This window comes from Oxyura jamaicensis, chromosome 2 (assembly GCF_011077185.1).
Source record: "Oxyura jamaicensis isolate SHBP4307 breed ruddy duck chromosome 2, BPBGC_Ojam_1.0, whole genome shotgun sequence".
Lineage (NCBI taxonomy): Eukaryota > Metazoa > Chordata > Aves > Anseriformes > Anatidae > Oxyura > Oxyura jamaicensis.
This window is the reverse complement of record NC_048894.1, coordinates 50,619,942-50,646,072: the sequence shown is the minus strand read 5'-3', so window position 1 is coordinate 50,646,072 and position 26,131 is coordinate 50,619,942. Positions and strand designations below refer to the sequence as shown.

The 26,131-nt window shown below is 35.9% G+C and overlaps 1 protein-coding gene across 2 annotated transcripts in view; it reads left to right on the top strand.

The window, feature by feature from the left end:
* CDKAL1 (CDK5 regulatory subunit associated protein 1 like 1) overlaps positions 1–26,131 on the top strand; it is a 422,830-nt gene that overhangs the window by 272,120 nt on the left and 124,579 nt on the right. For both annotated transcript variants that reach the window (XM_035316554.1, XM_035316555.1), the window contains one exon: positions 9,013–9,158. In XM_035316554.1, the coding sequence (XP_035172445.1) occupies positions 9,013–9,158 (146 nt within the window). The remainder of the gene's footprint in view (positions 1–9,012; positions 9,159–26,131) is intronic.

Genomic DNA, 26,131 nt, shown 5'->3' with positions numbered 1-26,131 from the left:
TAATGAAGCTGTTTATTCAAAGACCAGGTAATACCTGTATGGAAAATTGCATTTTTGCTAGGTAAAATGAAAATTTTAGCTGTTACCATGCACTTCAGGGCATAGGTCTGGAAGTTAATGTCAAAAATAGAGCTTTGGTAGCAAATGTTACCATCTTTTAGTATTTGTGCTTACGCTGAAAACCAAAATAAGATCTCACTTTCCTAGTTACTTATAACCAGGTTATAGCCAGGTTCTGCCAACCACTTTCTGTGCTGTTCCAAAATTTCTGTTTAGTTTAGATGCATAAAACCCTTTGTTTTCTTTGAGGGATGAACTGTCACATTCACTGTGCTTTGCAGCAACTGCATGATCTTCAGTAAAACTGCTTGCTTCATTAGGCTTTGGCATAAGTTTATGCATGTTGTGGATAAAACTAGTGCTCCAGGTCACCAATCCAGGTTTCTGAAGACAAAAAATTAGTGCAACAGTTGTATTTGCCTATTGTAAATGTGTGCTTCTCTTACATTTTACCTGCTTTTCAAGGGTTTACTGGATAATATAACATATAATTGAGACAGCAAATTATTTAAAGCAGCTCTGTGCTGTTGAAATAAATCACCTTTTTAGTGGACTTCTCTGTGTGTTTCTAATGCATATTGCAAAGAGGAGTATTAATTTACCTCTGGAAGAAAACATTTCATTAGAATAGTGCTTAATGATGAAAAATTAGAGAGCACCTTGGAGAAAATGAAAAAGGTGTGTGTTTTCTAGCTGATCAGAATTAATCATTTCACAAGGAATTAACATTAACTGTTTGGTTGGCTGGCTATAAGTCATTAAGCCATCACTCCAGCAGTTAATTAAATGCATATTTCCCCTCAAAGTGAATCCATTTATTGAAACTGGACAAGTCAACTGTGCAGAGTCTCTTTATGATTGCCGTGATGGCTGCAATAGCAACATTAACAGTTGTCATCTTTTGAAGGACTGAGCCATTTATTTACTGCATGTTTCCAACCATACAACTTGCATAAGTTCTCATGAGAACTGAAGGTCCTCAATGCCTTCAGGAAATCAATGTTATGCTATTAATGCCAAATGTCTCACTGGATCAGCTACGTTTTGGTGACACACTTGTGGAGACTCCAGTGTCTTACGCGCATTCACAGTTCCAAACAAGGTGAGTAATAAGCAGCCTTGTGTAAAGCAAAAAAATGCTTCACATTTTACGCAATGTAAAGTCAGCCCTATGTTAATGCTGGTAGGCAGGTTGGGGTAGGTATACCAATTTTCTTATCACGAAGTATTTCAGGAACCCAGGTTCAGGTATCTGTACTAAGAATTACTGTTTTTTATCAGATAGATGCAAAAATGGTACTCTGCAAAGAGGTTCTTTCTCTTCTTGGGTGTACCAGTTATATCAAGCTTAAGAGTAATATCTTGGAGAGAAGCATACTTGTTAATTTAGTAGGAAAGTTCTTGGCATTTCTGTGTTTAAAAGTTTTTTTTTTTTTTTTAATATATATCAGATGGCTAGTATTTGGTGCTCTGTGTTTCTTTGTATACTGATTCATGGTAAGAGATGGAACAAACCTCAACTGGGCTATGAAAGTATTGTATTGCAGTATTATCTGGAATATTATGAATATTATCTGTCACTTTTTTTTTTTTTTTTAACAAGGTCTCCTCTTAGCTTGTCCTCATTTTTAATAAAAGAAATTATGAGAAAATTTTGAAGGCATATAGATAGTTTTGGTTTGGCTTGATTAGTGTTTTTTTCAGAGATTGAGCTTAATCCGTAATCGTGTCGGGGAGAGAATTGCTTAGCTAGCTTAGCTTAAGCTAAGCTAGCTAAGCTTAGCTAAGCTTAGCTTAGGGTAGTCTATTTTATGAGTTTGGAAGCAGCAGAGAGATCCCACACAGAGGAGAACATCTGGGAACCAATAGGGCCGAGCCTATGGCTCTTATGGCTAACTTTTCCTGTTGGCAAATCATGGCTTTCAGCCTGGTTTGTACCCATTTCTAATGACTGCCAGGGCTAATACCAATTCTTTGTTTGATAATGTAGGAGGCATTTTTCCTGTGTGGCAAAACAAACTTTTTCTCTCCATCTGGCAGCCCAAAGATTTGATCTTAAGGTTCAGGTTACATTGATCGGCATTACGTGTGCATCTAGCTGTTCCCAAGTGAATTCTCTGTCCTAACGGGCTGCTTAGTCCTGTGTGTGTGTGTTGTATCATTACCTGGGACAGGGGTTGCCACTCACCTTGTCCAGCATGTGGCTTTATTACAGCTCCCCAAATTCTTGTCCAGATGAGGGAGAGGCATTGCCTTCCGAGCAGTATGCTTTGGGAGCTTCATGATTATGCATCCTATACATTCTTGGGTTTTTACAACCCCATTACTCAGGGGAGGCACGAGGGGTTCCCTGTTCAAATTTTAACAAAAGTGTTATGGGCTTTCTAGCCACAATCACACTGTCATCATTGCCATGCATCCATCACTAGATCACATCTGTTTTTGAATTCCACTGTAGCAGAGGAATGTAAAAATGGACCATAGCCACTTGATTTTTATCCAGGCTGTGCTGGTGGTGGCACCACTGGGCTTCTAGATGGCAACTATCAGTGGAGACCCCTCATTACGTATCTCAAACTAACATCTGCCACAAGGGAAAGAAGTTTTGAGGGAGTGCCATTTTGTCATGTTTCCATATGGATGAGCATTTATTTGGGCTTCGCTTTTGGCAGAGGACAAAATTCTTTCGCTAGGAAACAAGTTATTCAGATCACTGTGACTCAAACATGAGGGAGAATTCAAATACTGGACCTCTGCCTACTTTAGGAGAAAGAATCACTGTCTGAAAAGCTTGCTGATACTGACAGAGATATGTGTGGATATTGAGGTTTATTGTCTTTGTGATTCTCCATGGTTGTGCATCATGTCATTACAAACAGAAGGATTGATTTTCTGGTTAGGTGGTTAAATTTGTATATTGTAATTGTTGGGATAAAATTTACTGACCAGGCAATGTGCCTTATGTTCTGATGTACTCCAGCTGCTAAGAACTGGAAAGAATTAGTTCCTATGTGATCATTTTCCTAAAGGGTCTCTCACATGCATTGTTAGATTCTGACACTAGACGACTTTTGCTTTTTGTGAAGTCAGCTTGAACCAAATTGTGCTACTCTTCGACTTTTTGTTCCTACATAAAATGTCTTTTTCATGTAGTGGTTCTCCTGATTCATGTAGGTATTAGTAGATTCCATAGGACAGGGGGAAAAGGCAATCAGCTGTTTCAGTCATGATTAAAGACAGAAGTTTTCTTTCGCCATCTTAAGATTTCAAAAAGTTGTTCCTTTATTATTTCCAGATGGAAAAAAATACATAAAATGTATATTGCATTTTTTCCCACTAGCTGAAATATGCAATTATATCTACTAATGCAAAACACTTTGTTGGAAAGATACATATATATAACAACAGGAAACAGATGTTAAGCTTAGAATGTTGAGACACTTTAAAATGCAATTGTACATGAGCCTCTGATGTCCTTCAAGCTCTCTCTGGGATATTAACTAATAGTTTTATTAAGTGATAAAAACTAGTATTCTGTGTGCAGTCTGTGGTGTGGGAAAATCTGTCAGGATTAACTAAGTATGACAATCCAGCACATGGCTGTATTTAATCACACCTATGTGGTGAAGTACTTCAGTGTAGTGCTAGGTGGAGGGAGGATAAACGGTAAGACTGGAATGATCTGACATTATGGTTTTGCCGGAGGATGTTGTATTTATAATTGAGCACTTAGAAAGTTTGGAAGATTGGTTTATGCAGATATCTGAAACTATGATGGAAAAATTTCTTTTAATTCATTATTCTGTTTCCTTCTGAGCTGTTCATTCTGAGTTTCTGGTTGTGACACGTAAGTTAAAAACAAAAAAAGCAAAGCACTAGTGGTACTTAGAGAACAAATGATAAGGACACAGTGCCTCCTCATTTCTGTCTTGTGTCTGATTATTTGGTGTTAATAATTTCTGTTCTGTTAAATCCACCAAGTTAATAGTTATGGTCCTGAAATACTTGGTGGGAAATCAGATCATCAGTGCTGTGTTTGATTCAGGTTTATGTCTGAAAATGCATGAATATACTCAATAGAAATTCAGTACTTGAAGTGCTTGTAGCATCTTTTGTGTAGCTTTAGATATAGAAAGTACGCGAAGAAAGAACTTAAAGGTAGAATTTGCAATATTCTATTCCGTAGGAGCTTTGAGGGTCCAGAGCATGCTTGAAGCCTGTGACCTCCATAACTAGACTGTATGAGGGCTGCTGGATATGTAATATGTATTCTGCATGCATTTCTCATACATAAGACAGCAATTTACTTTTTGAAGAATTCATTTTCTTTGATTCTGAGAGACTGATGTGCATCCTTCTAAAACAAAACAATGCAGTGGAATTGTCAGTAATATTACTTAGTGCATAACTGAACATTCTGGATTTATTCCATTTAGGATTTTTGTTTTTGATGCATACAGAGACTTGTAGTGACTGTTGAAAAGCTTTTTGTGCTCGTTCAGTACAGAGCCAAGTGAAATGACTTTACATGAAAATGGCTGTATTCTTAATCCTGCAAGATATCCACAATAGTAACTGCAGGACTTGCAGAAGTCACGATTATTTTTTAATGGGAGATAGCTAGAAGAAGCAGTTTTGTCTAGAGTCTTATTAAGTATGACCATTGAATACATATCAGTTTAGTTCTTACAGGAAGTGTTGTTCAAAGTTCCCTTTTGGCACATGCCCCTGAAGTAGATCAAATGTGAGACCATCAGGTTTATGCGAGTTATTGTAAGATTTAAAAAACTACCTGGTCTAGGAGGTGTTTTTGGTTGTTGTTGTTGTGTTTTTTTTTTTCACCCAGCTATTCTCTGGATAGGAGAGGACATTTTAGTTTTTAGCATTTCTACGTTTAATATTTTGCAGCAACATTGTAATTTTCTTACAGCAAAGAAAAGAGGAAGAAAAATGAAACCAAATTAAAAAAAAAAAAAAAGTTTAGAGAAGTTCCTCAGTTGTGACTTTAAAAAACAATATGAAATGTGTGGTAAGACAAGGTAGTTTCTCATTCTTTACTATATATGGTTTCTTTAACACAGGTGACTACAAGCTATTTGTGCTTTTATTGCCTGCTGTCCTGCAATATGTGGCTAGTTTTGTACAAAATTCAAAAGCAGCTACTATCATGGAAAGAATCAATCTGTGTTTTAAGGTTAAAAAAGAGAAAATTTAAAAATATAAGTGTTGTTTAGTATGAATGCAGAGGGAAAGGAAAAAAATCATAACTTTTTAAACATAATATTCCAAGATCTTGGTTGCGATAGAAATCTATGGATTTCTATCAAATGGTCCTTAGCCTTGCAAAAGCTGGGATAAAAATATGCTTTTGTAGCTAGAAATTCTAAGTAGTAGTTGATTACCTTCAAAATGAATTCACAAAGTGATCACTTAGTGAAGAGGCTGTTTTTCAGAAGTTGCCAAGTTTGAAAGGAGTGAGAGAGAACTAATTCTTTCTATGTTGTAGAGTTATTTTTATGAACTTGGCAGATTCAGAAGCATATTATGAAACTTGGCTTTCATTGGTTTCTTGTATCATAAGTCTGTTTTTGAAGACTGAGTGAAGTATTTTGAACTAAGAGTTAAGCAGTAGGGTTGTGGTATATAGCTTGGTTCCAGCCCTTCTGCCATTTGTGATATTTTAGAAACATGCTACTGATGAAAAAAAAAAATTAACACATGACTACTAGAATGCTTTGAATAAACTTAATTTATGGTATTTTCTAAAGCTTAAATGAGGAAAAAACAAAGTTTCGCCATTTTGTGACATTATTTTACAGAACTTGTTTTATCTTGTTTCATTTGAACAATGTATTCTAGGTGAATGTCTAAAATTAAGGACATAGAGAAGTGGTTCCATTTAAAATGGCTTTGTATGGATGAGACAGTTTCGGTCTTGAAGCTAATTACCTCTTGAGCCTAAATACCTCTGGCTTCCATTGAGAGCCAGCTGCACACACCCTTGCTGTGCATCAAATTGTACACCCTCCATTTTCAATAAAATTATTACTGTTTTATTTAGTTTACATATCTGGGATAGGGTAGGTATTCCACTGAGTAATGTAATTGCTTATCATAGACATGTAATAGAAGTTTAGACAGAAACCTTCAAAGCTGCTTTATAAAGTGATTTGAGAGTTTTCAGATTTTGTAAATAAAAACTTCTTGGGTGAAAGGTATGCACTGAGAGAGCAGTTGTTCTAAAATCACACGGTCACAGAATGTTTGGGGTTAGACGGGACCTCTGCAGATCAAATCTTGTCCAACCCCCCTGCCAAGCAGGCTCACCTAGAGCACATTGCACAGGATCACATCCAGGCAGAATTTGAATATTTCCAGAGAAGGAGACTCCAGAGCCTCTCTGGGCAACTGTGCCAGTGCTCTGTCATTCTCATAGTAGTGTTTTCTAATATTCAGCTGAAACTTTCTGCATTTCAGTTTGCACCCATGGCCTGGTGTGCTGGGCACAACTGAAAAGAGTCTGGCTCCATCCTCCTTACACCCTCCTTTCACTTATTTATATACATTGATAAGATCCCCTCTCAGTCTTCTCTTCTCCAAGCTAAACAGGCCTCACCCTCTCCTCATGAGAGATGCTCCAGTCCCCTAATCATCTTTGTAGCCCTCCTCTGCACTCACTCCAGTAGCTCCATGTCCAGGGATGGAGGTGAGGCTGACTGGCCTGAAGTTGCCTGGGTCCTTCTCCTTGCACTTTTTGAAGACTGGAGTGACATAGGCTTTCTTCTAGTCCTCAGGGACCTCCCCTGTTCTCCACAACCTTTCAAAGATGGTGATGTCTCCTCCCCACCTCTTGCCAGCCCCCAGAATGCTGGCTCTTTGCCGGAGGGGTGTTGGAGAGGGTCCTGAGGCTGTGCTAGCAGGGCTCAGCAGCAGACACAACGCTGGTGTGATACCGCTGCTGTTCTAGCTACACATGCAGAGCACAGCACTGGATGGGCTGCTGTGGGGAAAGTTAACTCCATTCAAACCAGACCCCGTACACCTTGACATACCTTGCCAGATTTAATTCCAAATGGACCTTGGCATTCCTCATCACATCCCTGCATACTCTGACAGAGTTCCTATATTTCTTGCTTGCCTTCTTGCTCATATGGATATGCTGATCCTTAGTTTGGGTAAAGTGATGCTTGAATATTGACCAGCTCTCCTGGATCCCCCTTCCTTCTAGGGCCCTAACCCATGGGATTCTTCCAAATAGGTCCCTGAAGAGGCCAAAGTTTGCTCTCCTGAAGTCCAGGGTCACAATCCTACATTTTGCCTTGCTTCCTCCTTGCAAGGTCCTGACCCCATCTATTTCACGGTCACTGCAGCCAAGGCTGTCCCTGACCTTCACATCTCCAATCAGCCCTTATTGGTTTGTTAATAAAGGGTCCAGCAGCACACCTCTCCTCATGAGATCCTCCACTACCTGTGTCAAAAAGTTATTGTCAATGCTCTGCAGGAACCTCCTGGACCCTTTTTGCTGCTTACCCCATCCCTGTAACTCTCTATTTCCCTTGTCTTTCCTAGTTTAAAGCCCTCCTTACCAAGTTGGCCTTCCTGATAGCAAATTGGTGCTTTTAAGAAGCAGATAACTGAAAGTGAAAAGGCACAAGGGTGCTAACCTCTTGTGCTAGGCCAACCTTGTATAAATACTGAGAGAAAATCTAGACGCATGACTACTATTGCTGATTAATGGCCTGGAAAGAATTTGCAAATAGTTGCAATTTAACAACTAAAGCTGACAGCAGTATTTGTTGTCAAACAGAATGTGTGTGCTATCAAAGAAAGGTGAAATGGTCTGAGCGAGCCTGGCTGGAGCACGTACAATGCACATGGCAGAGGAGTAGGCAGTGCTCAACCCCAGGCCATGTCCTATATACTTTAACTGCGCAGGGAGAAAGCGAAAGCCTTTGGTGAACACCTGCTTGTTGCGTGTAATATGTTTTTTGTCCAAGTTTGCTTTTTTGTTTGTTTTGTTTTTTTCCAGGGGAAAGATTAACAGGCTATATTTTACCATACTGCTTACTGTCTAGATGCTGTTCTGTCTCCGTTTGTAAAATACTTAAGCCTTCTTACTAGTCTTTATGTCCTTAGTTATGGAGATAGTAAAAATGAAAGAAACATTAGCACCGCATTCTGTTCCCCATCTTATATTCCATCACCATGCCAAGTGGCAGTCTGGGGTTTGGTCTGGCTTTGATTTTGAGTTTTTTTTTTGGCATTCTCTGTTACCTTTACCTTTTTTTTTTTTTTTCTTTTTTTTTTCCTGTCCTTTTGTACCTGTACATAATGTATAACATTTCCTGCCTCTTTTCAAGCCATTACCGTGCTTTTAGCAGTACGCTGCTTAGTTCTATCAATTTTATAACCAAATGTGTTTAATCTCTGGAGTCTATAATAAAACAGTTAAGTGATTTCAGACTAGTATTGGAGCAGTCTTGCAAATGATCAGATATACTTTAATTAGCAAATTGCTGACTCTAAGGATATTCCAATTAGAGACGTTCATATATTGGCATCTGAGAACTCTTTTGACAGGAAAGCAGCTAACCCTTGCCATCTAATGAAACTGAAAACAGCCACTGTCTGAAAGCACTGATTTTCATAATATTTTTCATCTAAAGTTTTCTTTTAAATGGATAACTAGTACTACTTAGGGAATGTCAAGCCCATCTCAAAAGAAATGTAATCCCATAGCTTTCTTCTTTCTTTAAAAACAAAATTGTTTCCATATATTTTCATATGTCCCTACTATCTCAACTGGGCTGCTGTAACTCCGTGTTATTTGGGTTTCAGAAGTATTACGAATGATATGTACCACATATGAATTTAAAGGAGATTTGTGTATTGGTTTCATAATCCTTTTTTTTTTTTTTTTTTTTTTTTTTTCCCTTTTTGAATAACTCGTAGGAAATGGCAAAGATTCTCAATCATCCAAGAGTGTATGCTTTTCTGCACATACCGGTCCAGTCAGCCTCTGACAGCGTGCTCATGGACATGAAAAGAGAATACTGTGTGGCAGACTTCAAACGAGTAGTGGATTTCCTTAAAGAAAAGTAAGTCTATTAATATTTGAGGAAAATAACAGTGGTTTGGGGTTTGTTGGTTATTTTTTTTTTTGTTTATGTTTTTTTTTGTTTTTTTTTTTAATGTCAAGAACATGTAGCTGAAAACACAGTAACTTGCAACTTCTTCATTAAGGTATTAAAAAAGAATGAACTTCCTTAAGCTTTCAAAGTTTGACATTTTTGTATGATCCTTGATGTGGTTTGACCCTTTGCTTGAGATTTTATAAGCATCTTAAATCTCTGCATGACATGCTTTTAATTTGTCAATATATTCCTAATCTTTTTCAAATAATACATTCTTAGATTATTTTTTATACTTAAACACTATATATAGACTGCTTGAAGTTAAAATTGTTGAAGTCTTTAATGTGGCTTTTGAACATTGTATGCTTTGTGCTATAGAGATGATCCTGCTCCAGCTAATGTAAATGGGTATTTTTTAAAAAATAAATGCTATTTTATGTCCTTTGACTGGTGTACATTTACACTGATAAAGCAATACTATCATCCTGCTTATGGAATGGATGATTTATAGGTTAATTTAAAAATTATTTTCCTTAAGAACAGTTAATTGTGAGAAGTATATATCGTAATGTTGTACTTATGCTGACGTGAACACAATAGTTGCATTTACGTGCAAAGGTGTAACCACAAGTGCTAATTTAAAATCCAATGAAGTCTTCTTAGCTTTTAAAATTAAATATTGACATATTTCTGTGTGTATTACTGTGCCAATTGTCATAAAAACATCTGTCTGGAGAATGAATTCAGTTATCTTGTTTGGCTACTTTCTCTCAATCTTATTTTTTTATGTTTCTTTTAATGAACTAAGAGGGGGAATTTAATTCAAAGGGATGCCTTTGGCTCTAAAATTACATTAAAATATTGGATATTAAAACAAAAGCAAACATTCTCATAATCATTTTTATAGTCGATTTTTCATGGTTATTCAAAAATCCAGCAGTCTAGGCATGTAAAATGTCATGCAAGAGCTGCATGGGAATTGTGAAATGTAAGAAAGAAAAACAAAGTACAACAGAATAGAGTCTATTTGCAATTTTTTTTTCTTTTATAGTACGTTTCTGTACATTTACAGCAGTTGATTGAAATGGAGCTGATTATGAAAATACAGGTTCACTATTTATTATCTTTGTTGTCATTATACGTTGATCTGACACCAGTTTTCCACCCTAAACAATGCACATGAATTCTTGATATTTTCATGTGGCTTTGGGTCAATTTTACTTTTTAATAAGCAGCTATATTGTATTCCCATGTATCTTAGAACTCGGTCAGTTTATGTCTTGGTTGATTTGAAGCTGATTCATTATTCTCTTCAGTAGTTCTAACATTGGCAACTATTATCATAACAGCAGCTGGATTTTCGATAACCTATTATAGCTGGCACATGTTGGGGCATATGGGAATTTATTATATCACTCAGCTCTTGCACAGAGAAAAGCGTGAATTAGTTAATATCCAAATTTAAAACAGCTGGTCATTGAATATAAAGTAATCTATGACATACATCTTTTTCACAGACTTTTTGTAGTCAGTTTTACAAGGAAAATATAATTGTCTTGATGTCTTCTTTTTGAATAACAATAAACTTTATTTATCCTGCTTATTAAGAAACTACCAAATTATCTAGTACTTCCTGTTAGAAAACAGTCTCTGAATGCTAAAATGGAAAATTCTTTATACCATATGGCAGCAGGATGAGGAAGCTATGCAGGACAGAGAAAACATTTTGGATATTTGAACACATGCACATCTGTAAAGCGATTTTTTTTTATTTCTCTTGCACTTAAGAGCCTAGTGTCTTCATTTGTAGTCTCTCCTCCTATGGCAGCAGCCAGCTATTGCATTCCATGTAGATATTCCCATAAAGGTCTGAGCGCTGAGATTGCCAGGACTTAACATTGCTGCAGACAACTCCAGAGCCTAGAGCCAAAATAGCTAAAATTAAATATGTGTTTGAACTACTTTAATAGCCAAAAGGGATTATTTCCATCTTCCATTTATCAAATAGGAAAAATAAAACAAAAGTAGAACACCCTATATCTCCTTTTCATATTCCTAGGGTCATAAAGTCATCTTAGAAATTTCCTACAGGAAATGTACAGTCTTATCAGTATATTCCAAATGGCACCTTCATCTCTAAAATGTGACATCTACTGTGATAGCATCTTCACTTAAAGCTTTATTAAACCAATAATTCCATAGGCTGACCTGCTGAAGAAGTAAAGTCACACGCCAAAGAATAATACGGTTATCAGTTAAGTGCTTAATAACTTGATTTCAGACGTCTGAGCAAATAAGCATGAAATACAGGAAGTAAAAATGAAGGAAAGAAGGAAAAAAAATGAACTATATGATCTCTTTGGTTTTTGGATAGCAAAGATGTTAGGGACTCCTGAATCTTTCTTTTCCCTATCAGACCAATGAAATACTCTGGGAGTTCTGTTTCTCCCAGAAAAATTGTAAACTGTTTTCCTTCCTCTGGAGAGCCAAGAATTGATTGCAGAGGTATCTCCTTCTGACGATGGGGATTTGTTCATATCCCACTGAGTACGGAATGTTTTATAGAGAAGCTAGAGTTCTCAAAAACAATTTTTTGCATTAAAACTCACTTTTTAAAAGAATGGAGCATTCTAGACTCTCTGAAATTGTGATACTAGGCATCACTTTTTCTTCCTCCCTTTGAGGACTCTTTCCTCAGGCAGAAACCCTAGAAATGTACTTTAAAAACAGAGACTGATATTCCATTGCAGTCATTTGATATGCAGTACTTTGTACTTAGAGGTAACAACATTTTTGGTTTAGTATCCAGATGGATAACAAATTGTAGTTTGAAATTCAAACCCATCAGGACTGAAAAGCAGTACCAGAGAAGCCTTGTTTTGTACTCAGAAATGTGTTCTTTGATATTTTGCTGTCCTTTTTGCATTGAGATTTCTGCAAATTCTAACATTCAGGAAAATGCTGTTGTGTAGCTGATAGGTCAGTAGCTGACACAAAGATTCAATATCTATATATATATATTATTAATGAAAGAGTCATTTGTAAACTGTGCTAGAGAGGAACAGCATTAAAAAAAATGAGGGTTTGCTGATCAGTTTAGAAGGTAGTCCTGTACAATTTGTACTTTGATGAGGGTCCATGCAGTTGTATATTTTTTGTCACTACCTGTGAATGTGGAGTGACTACTCTCAAAACTGACTGATACAGAGGAGGAGATATTCATTTGGATGAGATACTAATTTCAATATGTTTGCATAAAAAGGAACATTAGAAGCTGCTGCTTAATAAATTTAATCCAGAGCCCAATTTAGTTTTATATCAGAAATTCTTTTAATTGCAGCTTCATTTTTTCAACGTATGAGTTGTCTTTCTTTTTCAAGTGGTCTGAACTTTCGAGATTCTGCATAAATTATATTTCAGAAAGAGGGTGTTTTTAGTTACAAAAAGAGCAAGACTGATTTAATTATCTCAAAATTTTGAAACTTAATCCTCTGAAATTTACTTTTGCTCATAAAGGCAAACAACTGGAGTATATTTCAGTTATAGAACCCGAATGTCATATTCTGTAATTACTCAAATATTCAGAGACAATGTGAATATATACCCATTAAAAAATCCTTAGACTGGTGATGTGTTTTCAAATTTCTTGTTGATAGTTGACCATACTGCATTCTCTTACCTGTCTGGTTTGTAAAGTAATTGTGATCTTGATCAAAGCCTTTATTAATCCTTCCCTATTACTGCCCCTTCATAAGACAATAGGATAGTAAACCCAACATCTAGACAAATGAGAGGGGGAGAGTGGAGAAGGAGACAGGGAAATTTAGAGGCAGGCTGAAGTGCTTTATTTGTATTTTTGGAAGTGGCATGAAGCTGAGGAAAAGCTTTTTGCCTCCCAAGTTTTTTGTGTGTGTCTGTGTGTGTGTTATGAGATGGAAGTGTAACATTAATTGTGGGTGGCTGCTGCTGTTCACTCGGGATTGTCTCATAATTCATACTGGAAATATGTGCGCTTTCCAATATCATCAGCAAACTTGGGCTGCCAGAAGCGAGAGTCAAGGCCCTGTCAGGCTAAAAATTCTCTTCTTTTTTGCATCTTCTACTCCATTAAAATCAGAGGACTACTAGCAATCCTGTTCTAGCCTCAATAACTTTCAATGGTAATGAAGAATTGATTTTTTCAGCATATGCAGGAGCACAATTACATGCACTTGGAGAAAGAAAGTAAAGGACCAATAGTAAATGAGTGCAGTGAAAAATAAATTGAACTTTTGGAAGGTGATTAATCACTTCGATGTAAACTAGAATCTTAGTTGCCTGGCAAATAATGGATTATTGCTGCAGGTGCCTGAAGAAACTTAATGTCCAAAATGAGAGAAGATGCTACCTAGTCCTTTGAGACAACTGCCTTCAGGGATGCTATCTTCTTCCCTGTTCCTTTACACGGCGTTAAGCCAACAAAAGGTAGCTTCAGCAGCTTTCTAGGCCACCTCTTAATCCCTTTTTTAAGGATTTTAAGGGATTCAGCAGTGTCTCATGTCTCTCTTCATCTGCCCTTAGCTTTGTCTGTTTTGTTGCAGTGGCTGCCAGGTGGCACCTCCTTTTGCACAGACACAACAGTCTGCTTAAGGGCAGAATGGTGTGCCTAGGAGTGGTCTCAGCTACTGTCTCTTCCCAGTCATGCTGGATGCCTGCTAGTTGTAGATTTTCCAGCAGTATCTGTAAGTCTGTATCAAACATTTCATAGTCTGCTTTCTCGACTAATAGAATAAACTTTTAAATATAATTTTCTCAAATATAATTTTAATCCAGTATGTTTCAGTATGGCTTTTTTTTTTTTCTTTTTTTTTCTTTCATTTCCAAGCAATTTCAAATGCAATAATTCCAATGTTCTAGTCTCCTGTTGTGACCTTGTTCTCATTCTGGTCATAGCGACAAATGCCAGAAAAGCTTATGTGGGCAATCTGGACATTTATCATGGTCTCTTTTTGTATTTCTTATGTAACTGTGTATTTCTTATGTAAATATGTATCTTACTGTCTGGAAGTCTTCTACATGAAAACTTTTGTATTTTCTAATAGCTCATTTTTGACTGATAAAACAAAAGAGGAAGAGAAATCTTCTCAAAAGCTTGTTTCTAAATACTATGACTTGGATGGTCAAGAAAATTCCGAACACTGTGAATAATTTGTAACTGTACATAATTTTCTTCTGAAAGTAGGCCTTACAGTAAGCTCCTAAATATTATTAAGTCCATATTGAAAGATAAACAGCTAAATGAGCTGTCATCAAATTTGCAACTATTGCAGACATCCCGCTGCTTAGAAGCCATCCCAGGCCTTGTGGCAGTGGTAGTAGTGTCTTTAGCACATTATCCTGACAGTTATTGAAGCTAGAATTTGAAAACAACCACCAGGGTCATGTAAAAATACATAAATAACCATATACAATTCTTAGGTACATTTTTCCACTCACTTTAACAATGTAGACAATTATAAAGCATACTGCAACAGCTCTCTTATTTTTCTTTAGCAGCATGAATGTGTTTTGCTTTCTTCTTGAAAATTAACTCTTGATTCTCAGAGAGAGAGACTTCATAGAGCTCAGTTTGCAGATGTGCTAATCGTGGACCTAATAAACCATGATAGGTCTTTCAGATGTAGGCTTTTTTAATGAGTATTAGTACATTTGTTCTGTCAGTCTAACTACTGCAAATGCAGATGTCATCTGTTTAAAATCCTTATAACATTTTCTGCTAAGAAAATGCTGAGTGTATTTTGTACTTATCTGTATGTTTGCACCTCATTTTCTAAACTCTTCACTCTTTTGTCTACAGTTGAAGTCTGAACTACTCCATCCAATGTCTCTCTTATTGTTTCAAATGAATTGTGTTTATAAAAGTACTAAATTAGCACTAAAAAGTAAAACCATCTTTGTTTTTTTTTTTTCATGAGATACACACTCAAGTATATTCATTTTTGTGTCTAGATTGGAACCTAGTGATCAGTGGGTCTACAAGGCACTACAAGTTTGAGGGACTGCAAGTTTGAGGGACTACAAGTTCCTTTCACCACAGAATCTTTAGGTCTCTTGAAAGTTAAGTTTGTGCTTCTACAAAGCAACTTGATACATTTGTAAGTCATCTTTTCTTGCATTTGATTCAGAAAGTCATGTAAAGAGAGATAAGTAGAGAAAGATTTCAAAGGTGCTGAACACTTTCAGGTCCATTAACTTCATGAAGATGTTTTGAATATTTAGTGCTTACTGCCTAGACTGAAAAACTATGTATTTCACAGGTGGGAGAGATAAACATTAGGCACTCAAGGATATTCTTGCATTATAACATTACTGCAGCTAAACTGAATGACATTTCAGGAGGGCAGTCTTTCAATCTGGGCTTCTACAGCACTTCTTTGCCTTTTTTCTTATCTAATGCTACTGCATCTTTATTTTCTAGCAAGGAAATATACTGAAGGTGTTTTTCTGGAGGGGGAATGGAAGGAGGAAAGAAAGGTTGCTTACAGATATCAGTATCTTCTGAATCTCTTATCTTCACTGTTCTTCAGATTGTTTAATCAGACTTCAGCTAGCTCACGGAGTGAGAATGAAAATAGGTAAGCAAGAGCTCTTGCTGCCACACTTTAATTAGATCTGTTGCCTCTCTAGAAATTGCTGGTTACCATTTTATGGCATCATCTTTCATTCCAAATATTGGATATTGGAGGATTTTGGAGTTTGGGCTGTAGGCTTTTAATTATTCTGTTGTCTGTATGTCAGGATGGCAATGGCCAGAAGTGCATGGATTTTGTTCTACTTTTGGTGTTCCTATGCCTTGTAACTTGTGAGTATTGAACCCTTTCTGTAATACTACTGAGGGAAAGCATCGTTTTCTAGAATGTGAACTGTAATTTCCCCCTGAAGCTGTGGTAAAGTGGAAATTGCTTTAGACTTATTCTGTTTATTATGTGTAGAACTTTATTATAGGTACATCAGAAAAAAAATGCTGAAAACAAGTTAGTTGTAGCTCATCTTTATTGAACAATACAAATGTTTGTCAAATTCACTTTACAGCCTTCACTTTCTTATATGGGTGTATAAATAAGAAAATTATTAAATTCCCTGTCTGTATGACTGGAAAAAAAAAATGTAGCCTCATCTACATTAATTCTAGCTTGAGAGAAGCCCTGAAAACATACAAGGCATAGCAAAAGTTTTTATGACAGTGATCACTAGAAATTAAGTTATTCTTTTCTGAGAATCATGAACAGTAACAAAAGCTATTTACCTTGAAATAGTGTGACTATTAAGTGACTCCCTTCTGCAGGCACTATTTTCTGTCTTATTACACAAGATGCTATTTACTCTAAAGAGTATAGAAATCATACTCTAAAGAATATAGAAATAATGGTGTAATGCTTCTCTGAAGCTTAAAGGGTGTTCTCATAAAACTTACTTTTTTCTTAGTTATGTACCCACGAGAAGAGTAACTGGGAGAAAAGTCTGTTTAGTTACACTGGATTTTAATGAATGTAAAAGACAAGTTTTTCGTTGCCATAAATTATTCTTTTTATCATAAATAATTGATGTTGCGTTGTTACGCTCGTCTGTGTGCTTATTTCTTCCAATTGTTTCTTAGAACTAAATGAATTCTGTTTTAAATGAGATTGTAAAATGCATGGAACTAGGACTGTTCTCTAAAGAATCGGATTAGCAGTCAACATGGAGGAGATTAGGCTATACTGTAGTATGGGCATAACTAACTAGGGGTAGTACAAAAGTGAGAAATACAGAACTGGGATTAAAAATCGCTTTGAGATGTATGGTAAAATAATGATAAAAGCCTATGGGGGTATCTCTTTGACAGTTTGCAGTGCTCATTTTTCAGAAGCTGTCTTTCTTAAAGCAGATTACATAGCTCTTTTGAGATGGAGACTTGGAGTTCTTATGCGTGTCATGATAACTGTCCTCTTTGTAATAAAACATTATTTGTTTTCTGTGTACGCATATGCTTCAGTAACAGTATGGTACCCAAATTCACAGTAAGAGTGTTGGCTGCAATCTCCATTTTCCTGTGTCTTGCTTTGTTACTGTTACATCTGCCAGACTGTTGTTCATGTCCTGATTGTGCTTAGCCTGTGAACATCCACACACAAATACCAAAGTGCGAATTGAGTTATGCAATGTGAGGCTAACATAAAATAATTCTAAGTTACAGACTACTTTTATGACCAGATGGCACTAAAAGTAACTTGAACCTATTTATTTTTTCAAAGGGCGCAGTCTAGAAAACTGATTTCAAATTTCTATAGGCTCCATAATTTTGATATGAAGTCTATTCAGCATCTGTAGCAATTCAGTTCTTCCTATTTAAGCAGAATGTGCATAGCACTTGTGTTTTACAGAATTTTTTCCTAGTAATACACTTTATGAAACACAATGAGAGTGGTTTTTTTCTGTCTCTCCTGTTACCATTCCACTCTGATACATACACACAGAATCTGTGGTGTGAAGCCTGGGAAATAAAAGTGCAGGCATAATGGGCACACAGTGCATTCACACTCCACATGCTTTTATGTCATGACACTGTAATGTTCTGCTTTGGCCGAAGTTTGGAAGAATAATTTTTTGAATGTTTTTCTGAAGAGAGAAGATATGCCCTATTTTTAAATGTAAAAAAAAATATTTAGTCTTACTATTATAATACTTACCATAGAAGCTGCCTTACATTTTTACTAAGCATAATCAACAAAGTTGTTGGGAGTGCTACTTTCTTTATGTTCTAAAGGCTAAGCTTTCCTTTTTCTGAGCTGTCTTATCTGCAATTTTCTTCTGCAAAACCCTAGTGGGTATATTCTTAGATGATACAGTAGGAATAAGTAATGTGCATCAAATTCCCAGTTTCTTAAGTGTAGCAAGATGGTATCTTTTCTTTTTCTTCCTTCCCTTGAGGGCACGTGAGTGTGGGTTTTCGAAAGCAATGCTATAACATCAGTAGTGAGGTTAAAAGGAAGGAATTACAGTCATCACTCAATATTAGAAATGAGTATTGTTAAAACATCTATTTCATGTTTATGTTTGTGTTTTTTTTTAATGGTTATTGTGATACTGTATTACTCTAGTATTGAAAAAAAAAAACTGAAAGCATTAAAGCATTTATTTTTTTTTTTTTCTGCATAAATATTGTCATTGTGTTTCAACCTCAGGGTCAGAAGTTAGAATGGAATTGGAGTGGTCTACTTGATTTTTAAAACAATGATTTTAATTCATGTTTGCTTAGTAACAGATTAACATATAATTCTTAGTTTTAATTCACTCATACACATCCAAATGTATGTTAAGATCCTTTAATGTTTGTTTTGTTACCGTATTCGTACATATACAAGTCCAGGATGCATCATGTGTACAGCTTGGACTGTTCTGGTGTGCAAATTCTGATGATGATATAAAATACATTTGATACATTAAAAATATGTGTTTATTAATTTGCATGTGTACCTTTTTGATTTTCACATAGTACTAAGTAATAAACAAATTTTGTAAGCCATGCTATTTTGATCATATAGAGCAATATCACACAAAAGGATTTTTGTTGAAGGTGATAGTTGGCAAGCTGATAAATACTGACTGAAGTTACATGTGGCAAGTTGCTTTCAGCATTTGAAAGAATGATGGAAGAAATAAAGAACACAGTACTTCTGTAACTGGACAGTACCTTTAATGGTTATTTTCTTTACCTCTAAAATGCTTAAATGAAGCACATCATTAAGTGTAAACATGTAAAAGCCATTAAACCTCTTTAGAAGTATAGTTCTTCAGCTGAAACGTGTGCAAGAGACACAATTCTGCTACAGGGAAATTCTCTTTATGGAGACTGTGGACTGTGATACAGACTACCTAGGGGAAGCTCAAATTTGTATTCACATGTATCTTATTGGTCTATAAATTATATCTACCATTCATGAGTTTATGATTCACCTCTTTATAAAGATGACAAATTTGTAGTTATAAACTTCTTATTGCATGGCAAAGTAATCACAAACCCTACATTTTAAGAGGTTGGTGCATTGGAGCAGTGACTGGAGCAGATGAAGATTTATCTTCCACATCTGAATTGCTTATCTCTTGCACTTCAGTTTTTTTCAATCCTATATTTTGCTTTTCATTGTAATGTAGAGCTCTCATTTTGTTTAGTAGGAGAGATAGCCACAATACAGCTATTAAATGACTATACAGCAGGAAGACAAGGCTGCAAATGTGGCAGTATGAAAATGTACAAGGAACGGTGTACGTTCATCTTAATCCACTTACTAGAAAATAGTGATTCAGATGCAAGTTTAAGCTGGAAAATAGGTTTTTGTTTCCAAATACTTTATGCATAAGAGAATACAAAACCAGAGCATCTACGTTTCTTCTTAACTCTGGAGAAAATATTTATTGGCAAAACCCAGGGGTCATATAAATTAATTGTCTTCTGGCTTGCTGTGCCAGATACCTCGCTGCTTGGCCTTCAAAAGAGCCATGAGGCTTAGCAGGAGAGACTGCTCCTGAGGTGAGACAGCCCGTCCGTTCAGACTTGCTGCCAGCTCTGGGGTGAGAACTGTTGGACATTACTAGCCCCAGCAGATTTGAATCCGTGTCCTGTGAAAAGCTTTGTGTAGCAGAAAATACTGATTTCTCTGAACTATTTAATCTCCACTGCAGGAGTTTCGCTGAGGAAAATTTCAGCAAAAGCATTTGACAACCTTCAACTCCTTTACAGAAGGAAAAGGGTAAACACCACAACTGAGAGACTGATTGTGTGGTCATTTGTAGGTCTACAGCTGACTGTGTACTCGTGTGTGTCCCACAGCAGCCAGTTGCTGTTGGTCTTTAGCCCTACTGCTCAGTGGGAAGGTAGAGAACGACCGTGTGTTGGTGACTGCTGGTTCCTGAGAGTCTGCAGAGGGCATGCGAGCCCGTCGGCTCAGGTTTGAACAACGGACTGGCAGGGTTTCTCTGCAGGGCTGGGATGGCTGCTCCCACACTGCTGACTTAAATTTTTGGGAGCATTCGACTCACATATGCAATCCTGAAAGTTGCTACGGCAGCCAGCTGAACTCTGAACTGTGGCCAGCAAACAGATTTTCCATGTAGCATATCCTCTTGGACCTCCCCCACCTCCGTTATACCATGTACCTGGAAACACTGGATTCTGACACGGAGTGATTACAGAACCAGGCTTCTGTTTCATTTCACTTGTGTCGGTCACTTACTAGGTACCCACATACTTTCGGGTGGAGGGAATGTATAAAACTTCCAAGGGAAATAAAATGTTTACTTTGCTTAGGTTAATCATTTGAGTGATTGTTGGCATTGATCATAACATTTCAACAGCCGAAGAAAACATAGCAGTGGAGATTCCTCTTTTTTAATGGTATGATGCTTTAAAATATATGTTGCTTCAAAACCAGAGCAAGCAGATAGGCTTCTGTTAAATATCCTTTTAATCTTTGCTTCCTTGCTGTTTCCTTACCTATTTGATCTCTTCATTTAAATGTTTCTTGCACTACTAGGCTGTACCCACTGCAGTGTGTTGTATTTTACAGTCAGCTAAGAGTGATGGCCTGGCATCACTGCTGTGTTAGTAATACAGTATTAGCTACTGGATTCTGCATATGAATTTGAGTTTGAAGCTTAGTTTCACACTAGTTTATTATTATGTATGTATGTGATAATTAGAATTAAAATCCAAAGGAAAATTGGAATTTAAATATACCAAATCTAAGTGAAAAACACAGATCTTTTATTTATTTATCTATTTATTTATTTTGTGGCTGAGTTTAGCAAGTACAATAGATATGGCTTAATACTGTGTCAGCCTATAACATGGACAGAGTGGGTGCAGCAGTGAACTCTCACTTAAGTGCTGTGGGAGAGAAGTTCTCTTTAACCGGTATAGATACCAGCAGAAATACATTTAAAATCATTTGTAGAATAAGCCCTGTAGGGCAGTGAACTAAACAATTTTTTTTAAAGCTATTATCTATATATTTCAATCATTCTCTAGCCCTAATGTGCAGAGCACTGTTTCAGAGTCCAGAAAATATTTCAGCATACATCTAGTGTATGTGAAGGCAAGTGTCTGTGAGTAATTGCCTTTCCTTCAGTGTTGGTCACACATGCCATGGAACAGGGAAATAAAGCTTAAAATATTATATTTTAATTATTTTATTTTATTATATTTTAATTATTTTATACATCTTTAAGTGCCCCCATGCGTGCTGGGATAGCATTTTCCTTTAGCTTTTATGTGATGGCCTACACAGGTATGTGCATATACCTGGGAGAGTGTTGAGAGCCAAGGCTTTTGTCTCAGTGCTGCAGAAGATAAATGTTAACCTTGTATGCCACAGGTGTATGCCTGTGACCTCTGGACAGTTGACATAAATTTAGTAATTAAGAGGTAGCAATTGTCCTTCCCCTGGAGAATCATTTTTAGCACAAAAGGTGAAAGCAAATGAGAAGCCATGTTACTGCCACTTGTTTGGATTATGTCTTTTACCTCCTTATGATAGTAAATAATCAACAAATCCTTCTTAAACTCCTGAACAAAACTAGTATGAGATTTGTTGGGATTTTTTGAATGTTAACTTTCAAGCATTTTGAGAAATTTAACTGGTTTTGAATCTTTTATAAATGATTATATTAGCTGCTCTCAGCACACACTATCCAAACAGAATATAGATTAAACTTTACTATTTAATTTTCCATGTTTTCTCTGTCCTAATAAGCAGGACAGTCCTAAATCTGAATACAAGAAGATTTATAAACAAAATTGCTGTTCTATTCATTATGTATTTGTATCTGCTCTAAAAATGGGAAAAGGTTGTACTTACCAGCTAATTCTAACAAATTTCTTTATATTAGATTTAGTTTGTAACTTTCTACAGGGTGACTATGTATCAATAATGACAGAAAAAAATGGAGTTATGGGCATAAAAACAATTCATAAAGGTTGAAGCAGTTCCAACACTACATGTTCACAATAAAAATAAGAAATACAGATGTATGGAAATGTTGAGAAGACTTTACACATGTGGCTTAATTCAAAATCCACTGGACACAGTAAACAAAAGCTTTCACTGATCATGTAATTTTATTGTAACTGAATTTTCATGCATTTGTCTTTCCAGATCACTATAGATTTATGACAAAGCACATGACCTTTCTGCAGGAAAAAAAAAAAAAAAAAAAAAAGTCCTTATTGCAATTTATCACCACCTGCTTTTCACTTTGGTGAACAGAACAGCTAGTGACTTTCCAGACTATTTCAGAGTGCTGTACAAAGAGAATGTACGAGTGTCTGGTTTTTAAGTCATCAAATCTGATATAAGGTTGGACTGATGGTTGTGTTAAGACTTGCATTCCTGACTGGTTTATGTCTCAAATATTCAATGGATTTACATGGTGTAATGAATCTTAAAATGATTTTGTCCTATTGGCTTGCTAAGATTACTTCGTCATACATTTTTACAGAATGTAAGATTTTTATTTTTATTTTTTAAGGCTTTCATCATTTTGAGAATAGCAGAAGCCGAAGTCTGCCTTTTAACACTTTTAAACAAAATACAGCTTTTACTTGACAGTATTGAAGTGAAGTACAGTAATTATCACATTAAGTGAGATAATCTTTTAATGTTTTCATTAATAATGCAAATAAACATTTTTCCCCTGGAAAATATTCAGCTAATTCTGTAGAACAAAACATTGGTTCATTGATTTAACTAAATGTACATTTGAGCTCTGACTATGTTTATGCAACAATCCTGGCTGGAGATTTTTTGTTAGTGTTTTTTTTATTGTGGCATCTATAGGGGCTGCTGCAAACCTCCCATCATTTGCATAAAGTTTGCACAGAAATTAAATGTTCTATCAATTTCTCTTGGCTTGTAGTTAGGTTAGATCATCCTGCTTGTTAACTCTCTCACAAAAGCTTGTTTCACATTCACTTCAAATCCTCCTCTAATACTTTGATTAATTAAATATTTTTTCAAGATCTGGCATGAGGTTTGTCCTGTAAGATGCTGGAGTTGTTTTTTTTTTCTTCTAAACAATGTAATTTCTGATGCAGCAGAGATTTGATGTTATCTATTTGATTCAAAGTGTTTTGTTGTTGTTTGTTTGTTTCCATTTTCTGGTGGGCATTCCTTTATAACTAAAGAAACTGCCTTTATTTTCTGAGAGAAAAACACATTGTATATAAGTATCCTATCTTTCTGATGATTGAACCCTAGGTCAGAAACTCATAATGGCATCTTCAGCAGTATTTACGTCCTGAATTTAGTGTTTTTTTGTTGGTGGTGATGATGGTGGTTATTGTCAAAGAAATCACTTACAGTCCAAGCTCTCAAGTACTCCAGTGACATTAGCTCCACAGAAAGCCAAATTTGAGATCTTTGGTAAGGAGCAACCCCCAGCTCTAGGAGTTTCTCTTCTCCTTATGCAGTTTGTACCAAGTTTCAGAGACTTGAAAAAGGCCCAGATATATGTTTTATCTATGGGAAATGGTATCTTTGCAAGTTTTATAGATCCTCATGGCCCATGATGATACCAAGATCCCATTATTAGACATTATAGGCTGCCATGGGTAATGCAAAAGTGAGTCTTTCACTTAAAGAAGTTTGTTATGCAATTATTAGTTATGATTCTGGTTACATCAGTAAATAATTTCTGAAGATATTCAGCTTCTTTTTTTTTTCTACTTAAAAAGGGTCTGAATCTCTCCCCCACATAAAATGTGTTCTTATAATGCATTTACATAGATGTGGCTTTACATTAGGGCAACATAACAAATGTTGCCCTGCGGCAACAGCATCTATTGAATTTGTATTGTTTTAACTTCAATTCGTTTAGTACATATCATTGACATGATATGACATATCATTCCTGATTTTACTGAGGTCATTAGTAATCACTCCTTATGATGTCTTCTATGTGCATTTTTGAGTGTTTATATATAAGCGTTCTTCTTCAGAACCATTCAGGGAATTAATGTATCAATAATTTCCATTGACAACTTAAAATTCTAGACAAAGGAAACTGTTTGGAAAGCATTAAGAAGAAAAAGTGCTTGAGAACTTGGTTAGTTGAGGACAGCTTTCTAAAATCTGAACCTGGATATTTTGAATCTGTTTTCCTGGTAATTTTGCTTTTTCTACCCAGGTGTCATCAACTTCATAGTGTATTAAGCCCATTGCACCATTTGGACAGTGAAGCCACAATATTTTGCTCAAAATTATGTTTTATTAACTGATAAATAAGTTAATAATTTATTGATATGTGCCATCCCTATGTAATTAAGGAAGTCTTTCAGAGTTTGAACTTCCCTGCATTTTGAGTATACCTGATAACAAAAAAAAAGACACTTATCATAGGCATTCTGCTACCTTTTCTAGTCTCAGTAGACTTTTATTTCCTAAATCCCAGGAGCCTATTTTTCAGTTTCTCGAGTGTATTTTCCATGTTCGATTCACACAAAAAAAGACTCCATCCATTTCAAAAGAACTTGGATGAGTGTTCAGCCACCCAGTTGACCCCTTTTACTGCAAACCTGTTGAGAGCCATCAGGTGTAAGAAGTTCCTCTTTTATTTGGTTAGAAGCTATACACTCAATCTTCAACAGCAAACACTGGAAAATACCACATGCTGTGGCTTCTTATTTTATTTTACTATATTTTATTTTTACTATATTTTATTTTTACTATATTTTATTTTTACTTTTTTTTTTTTTGTACATTTGAAAAGACTTAATTGGAGTCCTCAATTATGCATGCTTCATTTCCTATACTTATCTTTGTACTTGCTGCTTTCAAAAATTCATTAATTTATAACCATTACTTTGATTTCATGGTATTTTAATGTGAACAGATACATAAAGCAATACCAAAATTGTCACTGTCTCTGGTCTGGACTTAGAATTCTACCACTTTCGTAGTTTATCTCTGTTATTCTTTTCTGTTTCTTTGTGCCTTCCTCTGTACCCCTTCCTCCATTTTCTCTTTTGTTCAAATGAGCAGCTACTTTGGATGACTGGCAACTTACCTAAATATCCTGTTTGCAGGACTCCTAAATACTGCACAGAAATATAAAGTAAATGGATCTTAAATGCTTGTAAACCAAATCTGTTATTATGTTGAAACAAATGTGTTATTTAGAAACTGCTTAAAAGAGTAAAACCAGTTTAACACTAGTTTCATCTTGATATCAATCATTTTCACCCAAGGTGTCAACAAATAGAATACCCTGGTTTCTGTTAAACTAAGTGGGGAACAACCTTTGGTGACATTTGCACAACTTGGGAAGTTTAATAACATTTTGTATTTCTATTCTGGAGATTGGAGATGTGGTGATGCCAAACTATTCAGCTCACTTGTGTTTGAAGACAGCTGACATCAAGATATATCTTATATCCCATTGATTGATGCCGTATACTGGCAACAAAAGCAGGAACAGGTAGCAGGAGACCTTTTGGAAGGTGAAAGCACCTTTCTTCTTAGGAAATAATTAAACAAAGGTCTTCTCCCTCTCATGCCTTCCTGCCATCTTGGAGAAGTGTTTTGCTATTTGCTGCAGATACTGCACCAGTGTTTCTGAAACTGATCAGCTGGCCTTGTTTCAAGCACGCAGGTGCATCAGAAAAACTGTAATATCACCTAGCTTCAAGATCTGTTTTGATCTTTTACAGCTAAATTACAACAGCTTTTTTTGAGGAAATTTTCTATTTCAACTTCTACTGTAAAATAATTTTTTGAAAGAAAAAAACAATTCTAAGGTATATCAGTGTGTTGAACTCTCTAGAACTTGCATATAAAAACATTTTTATTGTTATTACCTTAGATTGTCTAATTGATTTAGAGTATGACCCAGCAAACAAGCTCTAACAAAAAGAAAATATTTTT